Here is a 6,230-nt window from a genome sequence, read left to right on the forward strand (position 1 = left end):
AGTCTCAACCAGAAGGGACTACAAAATCAACGGTTATAATTAATGAAGCAGGATGATGCCAATCCATCACCCTTTCATTAAAATTCCATAGCCCTCTCTTCTACGAAATCCGAATCCCCACTGCTTTGAAAAGCGAAAGGGATTTGCGTGCGCAAGCGCAATTCGAAGAACGCACAACACAAAAGCTTCGTTTTGAAAAATTCCTTCTCCCATGGCTTCAGTTCGGAAGCGAACGCTTTCTTCTCGATAACGGATAGAGCAAAGCAGGCGAAAAAGCTACTGATCATCGAAAATGGCTTCTCTCAGTTCATCCAAAAAGGTTAGAGGTTTCTGTAGATTTCTCTCTTTCTTCTCATGGCAACTATAATCCGTTTTTTCTCTCGGCTTTTCTAGGGCTAGGGTTTCTGTACTTTTTCTTTCTCCGTCTTCTTCCCAAAACAGAAAAAAGATTAAGAATGCTTCTTCCCTCGTTATATGGTCTTCCTGAATCCACGAACGCGTGACTGTTTATTTCTAGGGTTAGGATTTTCTCTTTTCCATTCGTTTATCATGGCCTCTGATCTTTAATCGGTGCCTTCTGCGTCATTGAAGCGTACGTTTTAAGAGATCTCGTCTTCAGAAGGACTTGATAGCTTTTGATAATAATTAGAAGATGCGAAGTCGAAGACCTGAGGCTTATCCAACTAACAGTGGCACACGAGAGGAGCGGGCTCCGCGCTCTCGCCGGAGCTTGAGCCCTCATGAAGTTGAGAGGTCTCGGAGGGGCTTGGGAAGAGATCGTCGTAGCACTTCAATTGAAAGGAGGGATTACGCTAGACGTTTTTGAAAATTGGCCTTGGTAAGGATGAGGACCTTTGGTATCACGACCGCTTGCGCCCAGAAGTATCAGCTAGAGAATCTTATAAGAAAGAAGAAAATGCTATGTTCTCTTCAAGGGATATTGCTTGCTCTACAGTGCCATTGTCTCATTCCAAGGATCTTGGTGGCACATCTTCAAGCCTTTTGAAGGATGAATTCCGAGGTCCTTACCAGGACCGTCTGCCTTTTGACCATGATAAATATAGCCGTGCAGCTCCTTTTGACACTGCAAGGAACCCTGGTCTACATAGAAAGGACACAATATCCTACCAGCCAGGCTCACATAACCTGGTCGCGGCTGGGCGTCATGATTATAATTACCCTGAGCTTGGGAGAAGAGACAGGGATGCAGCATATCAATCTGATGATATATACAGAAAGATGCTGCCCAGTGGTCGAGCAGACTATGACCATAGAGATCAACTAGGGGCAGATTATATGGTAAATAGTCAAACTGAAAGTTCTCATAGAAGTCTGAGGGAGACAGGGTTTTGGGACCATCCTTCTTTACAAGGAGAACCACACCCAGATTACCTTGGAATGAACAGGGTTCCACTGACAACAGATAAAAAAAGGGAGTTTGTGGGTCCTAGAAGTGCTCAAGTTGATTTTGGAACAAGAGTTTATGGTGATCATGAAATGTTTAGGTTGGGTGTGGATTATGGTTTTGGAAGAGGTGCTCATTCAGGGCTTTATAAAGAGGGATTAAAGAATCCATCTGTGTCTGATGTAAGCCCACAAAGGGTGTTGAAGATTGATGAACTTGGCATCTATGATGCATCTGGAATTGTTGCTAAGAGAAAATACAGCATGGATGGGGAGATGAGTGGGCATGGTTCCAGAATCCCATTTTCAAGTAAAAGGAGCACTTCTAGCCGTGTTCAGGAGCTGGTTGACAGTGATGAACAATGGTCTGGTAAAAATCGAAGTGGGTTATTACATTCTAAACGTTTGAGTTTTGGGCACTTTCCGAGTAGAAAGGCTGGGAGGTCATTTGCCAGAATTGCTCATCGCAAGTTCCTTGCAACTGATGATAGGTTGCCAGCTCAAGATCTAGCAGGACATGTGCAAGGGCATCATATTGAATCAAGTGTCCGTGGTGGAGGAAAAATAAGTGTAAAGAAGAGATTGAGACCTGGTCCCTCAAATTTTCATAATCCATTCAGACATGATTTTCACAAATCATATAAATATTTGAAGAGGAATCATGATGATCTTCATGGAGGTTTGAATGTACATGATGATGAACAACCAGAAGATCAGCCAAATTCTGTCAAGTCTGACCCACCAAAAGATTCTGAAGAGTTTAAGCAGCTGGTACATAAAGCATTCCTTAAGTTTGCAAAACAGTTGAATGAGAACCCAGCTCACTGGAGAAGATACAAGGAACAAGGAAAAGCCAGTATTCTACGTTGCAGCGTGTGTCGCAGGTTTGTCTTCTATTCTGCAAAATGATATGAAAGTGGAGCACTTGGTCCCCTCCTTATATATTTCGATCCGGAAGTTACTTAATATTACATTATTACTATTTTGCTTCAACCAAGCAAGTATCAACTATCCACAGTAGGAGTTCATATTTGCCTTAGAAGGATTTTATCTGTTAGGTTTCCTTTGAGGCTTTATCTTAGAAACATTGTTTTTTCTTTGGTATGGATTTTTCGGAGAACATTAAAAGAGGAGATGATAATGAGGGTATGATGCTTTGTGGTGGGTATGTCCAAAGGTCTTAGATGAACCCTCCGCTTTGCAAACTTTGCAAGGTAACTGCAAGAGACCTCCTGACTGTTGAAATATGCAAGGGCTCATTATTTCCTGACAGCTGTTAATCTTTTCTTGGTGGAGGTGGCTAATGGAACAATAGACTTCGGAATATTAAGAGGTTCTATTTCTCAAATGTTACTTGTCATTTCAAAATGACTGAATCACTGATCGAATGTTGCTTGGATTTGTATTCTAAGGCCAGCTACATGATCATTCTTTCAACATTAATCTGCGTGTTCATTCAATTTGAATGAAACATTGGTTTTGGTATTGTCTTGTTTGGTTTTGCATTTTGGAGTTTGCACGATTTTTGCAGATTACCTGTTGAGAAGGATGCATTTTGAGTTGAAATGCAAGCATCTGATGGTGCTATTTTTGGGTCTGTTGGCTTAACAATTCCTCTTACTGCCATCTTCCCTTCCTCTTAGGTTGGTCCAATTCTCCTCATGCTGGGTTGTCTGAATGTTAGGTTAAAGACGGTAGATACCTTGTTATCTGGTTGATGAGTTCAATGTTTGGATTCAGCTCCATAGTTCTTAATTTGCAATCCTTTAAGTAACAAGGTTTGGAAAGAGTAGGCTTAGGTTTCTCTTCTAGTTTGTCAGAATTCATTTCATTTTTAAAATTTCCACTTTCTTTTGTTAAGATATGATTGTTAGGATAATATTTTGGGGGAGAACTTTTTCTGGTTCACCAAAAGCAATCAGAATAGTTTTTGAAGTGTTAAGAAAAGTGGTGAACCCCTTTTCCTAAGATGAATAAAGGGGGAGTCATACACAGTACTAAGAGACACATAGGAAAGGTTTTATGTATTTCCTATTTTATAGGTGTTTGAATTGTCCTTTCCTTTTTCACTAGATGTCTTATGATCTTCCAGATTATTCTATCTTATTTTGTGTTTCCTTTCTTTAATATAACCTTTTTACTAGGCTAAATCTTCTCTTCTTGAACTATTATATATCATGCAATGTGGGCCTAATTGAACCAATCTGCAAACATAGTACTAGCCTACTAGGTGGCATGTTAGGTAACTATGGTAGAGACTAGAGAGGATGCCTTTCAGAACCCTACTTTAAGAATAAGGCTTTTTCTAGTGTCTGTACAACTATGTTTTTCCACTTAATTGTTTTTACAGGGATTCGGTCATTTATATCCATACTTCAATATTTTATCAAATCTTTACTTCTGAAGGAATTTATCCTTTGAATAATTCTATAGTTACCTAGAAAATTTGTTAATTGTGACTTGAGCTTCAGTCAATGAGATTCTTGCAACTCATTGGTCAGTGTAATCTGGGATAGGTGAAGAAATAGGGGGGGGGCATCAATTTATTCATTTGAAGGTTATTTACTGAGGAATTCTGTAGTAAGTTTTCAATCAAGAAATGTCTAGGAATTCATGGTTGTATGCCTACAAAGTGGGAAAACTAGGGCTGAAGCTTCACTTGTTTTTTATTTTTTTCATTGTGTAGTGTCCTGATATTTCTTGCCTTGATAAATCTTTGGATACCCTGTTTACACGAAGTAAATATATTTTCATTTTTTCATTTCAAAATTCAAGATTTTAACACATTCTTGAATTTATTTTAAATTTGTGGATCTCTTTCCTGGTTTATTAATACAATTAATTACCTACCTTTCCAAAAAAAGATTTTAACAAATTCTGATACAAGGAAATTTATTACTTTTATATGAGACAGAAAGATTATCCTTCGGTTAGTTTAGTTGGTTACTGTTGAACCATACCTGTTTGTTCTTTTTCGTATCCTCTCATTCTCCATGGAAATGGTGTTTGCACCACACGATATTTCTTTCCTTAGCAATTCGTTTCTTTATGTGTTGATCCTTTTCAGCCTCTCAAAAGATTTTATAGATACACAAAGTTTGGCAGCACATGCCTGGATGTCTCCCAAGGTTGGATTAAGAGCAGATCACTTGGGTCTTCACAAAGCAATCTGTGTTTTTATGGGATGGAACAGTTCTGTCGCCCTGGATAGTTCATGGAATCCCCAAGTATTACCTGATGCGGAAGCTTTGGCTGTGAAGGATGACCTCATTTTATGGCCTCCCCTTGTCATAATCCATAACAGTTCAATTGGGAACAAGAATCCAGAAGGACGGAAGATTGTAACGATAGAAGAAATGGAAGCTAAGCTCGGAGGTGTGTCACTTTAGAATGGACGTCAGAGGTTTATTTAACCTGAAATTTTCATTTTGCGCTTAAAATCTATGGGTTTCTTGTGGGTATGCATGCTATTATATAGCAGGCACTATCTAAGATTTCTTTTGCCCCAGTATTGAACTGATAAAATGAAATCTAATATCCTTATTGATTTTAACCTGGATTCTTTCTATTTCTTGCCCATTTTTCTTCTTCTATTTGCAGATATGGGGCTTGGTGAGGGAAAAACTAAGGTATGCCGTGGGAAGCCTGCAAACCAGAGTATTATGGTGGTCAAATTCCTTGGAACCTTTTCTGGAATGCAAGATGCCGAGCGCCTTCAGCAGTATTTTGCTGACACCAAACATGGGAGGCAAGAGTTCCAGCAGATTAATTACAGTGGCAACAAAAATGGAAGTGGAGAAGCCGGAGCACAGGCGGACCATATCCTATATGGATATATGGGGATTGCAGAGGACTTGGATAAACTTGATTTTGAAACCAAGAAAAGATGCGTTCTGAAGAGCAAGAAGGAGATCAAAGCCATCGCAGATGCTCCTCTCAACTGAACGAGGGTGCCAAATGTGTTACATAATGGTCAAATGTAAGTAAAGCCTAATGACTACTAGTTTTTGCTGATTGAGTGAAAAAAGAATACCGTCATACTGATCAAATTTGGGATTTTATACGCTAACCACATAACAAATTTATTTTTAGGGTGCCAAGTGTAGAGCGTTCATATATATATATATTTTTTTCCCGTTGATATGTGGGTGTACGCTCTGACTAATGAAAAGCAATTGTCTTTTTTGAAGTGCAACACCTGCTTTTCTTCCTTTTTCCTTTTCTAACTGCTTTTTTGGCAAGTATGGCGCATGTCAATGTGTTCATATTACCACATTTAAAGCTAGAGGAAATCTTGTGGGCATTCGCCAATCTGTGGTTTAGTTTTTGAAAACAAAAACTGTCATATCAGCAAAATTATGTTGTTTATGCTGATGTGTTGTAGATGCTTTTGTTTCCAGAAACAAAACCATACACATTGGCTGGCAACCTTTTGGTTTATCCGATTGGTTGCCTGCTGACTAACCGGGGGAGGGGGGGGGGCGCATCAGATTGGTCTGTTCTGCCGATGCTGAAGACGGTTCTCCCCAGCAAGTAGAGGCAGACCGCCCTAATGATCTGATCTACACTCCTGGGAGGATCATAGGTGGACTGCTAGAAGTAGGGTCATTGTCATCTCCCCCACCGAAAAATGAAATGCATTATTGGAATATCACACATCTCAGCCAAGGCCTTGTTTGAAGAGCACCATCACTATAGTCTATAGAATGGTTTAAGCTTCTCTTCAAACTCTGTTATTACCACCCAAGCAATGAAATTTATGATGTGTATTTTGTCTCAACACTTCGTTTTTAGTGATTGGTGAGAGTGTGGCAGTCTTATTTCCC

General features: G+C 39.5%; 1 protein-coding gene across 1 annotated transcript; it reads left to right on the plus strand.

The window, feature by feature from the left end:
• The first annotated feature begins 821 nt into the window (after positions 1–821).
• Positions 822–5,545, plus strand: LOC148847330 (uncharacterized). Its single transcript, XM_088951946.1, has 3 exons — positions 822–2,288; positions 4,472–4,779; positions 5,005–5,545. The coding sequence occupies exons 1-3, from the start codon at positions 922–924 to the stop codon at positions 5,346–5,348; spliced, it is 2,019 nt and encodes a 672-aa protein (XP_088808072.1). The 5' UTR covers positions 822–921; the 3' UTR covers positions 5,349–5,545.
• The last annotated feature ends 685 nt before the right edge of the window (positions 5,546–6,230 follow it).

Source organism: Nelumbo lutea, chromosome 6 (genome assembly GCF_056320005.1).
Source record: "Nelumbo lutea isolate HS-2025 chromosome 6, American lotus-T2T, whole genome shotgun sequence".
Taxonomy (NCBI): Eukaryota; Viridiplantae; Streptophyta; class Magnoliopsida; order Proteales; family Nelumbonaceae; genus Nelumbo; species Nelumbo lutea.

Coding starts and splice junctions, on each gene's coding strand:
- LOC148847330 (XM_088951946.1), top strand. CDS start 922: ATGTTCTCTTCAAGGGATATTGCTTGCTCTACAGTGCCATTGTCTCAT. Junction 2,289..4,471: donor CGTTGCAGCGTGTGTCGCAG/GTTTGTCTTCTA, acceptor GATCCTTTTCAG/CCTCTCAAAAGATTTTATAG. Junction 4,780..5,004: donor AATGGAAGCTAAGCTCGGAG/GTGTGTCACTTT, acceptor TTCTATTTGCAG/ATATGGGGCTTGGTGAGGGA.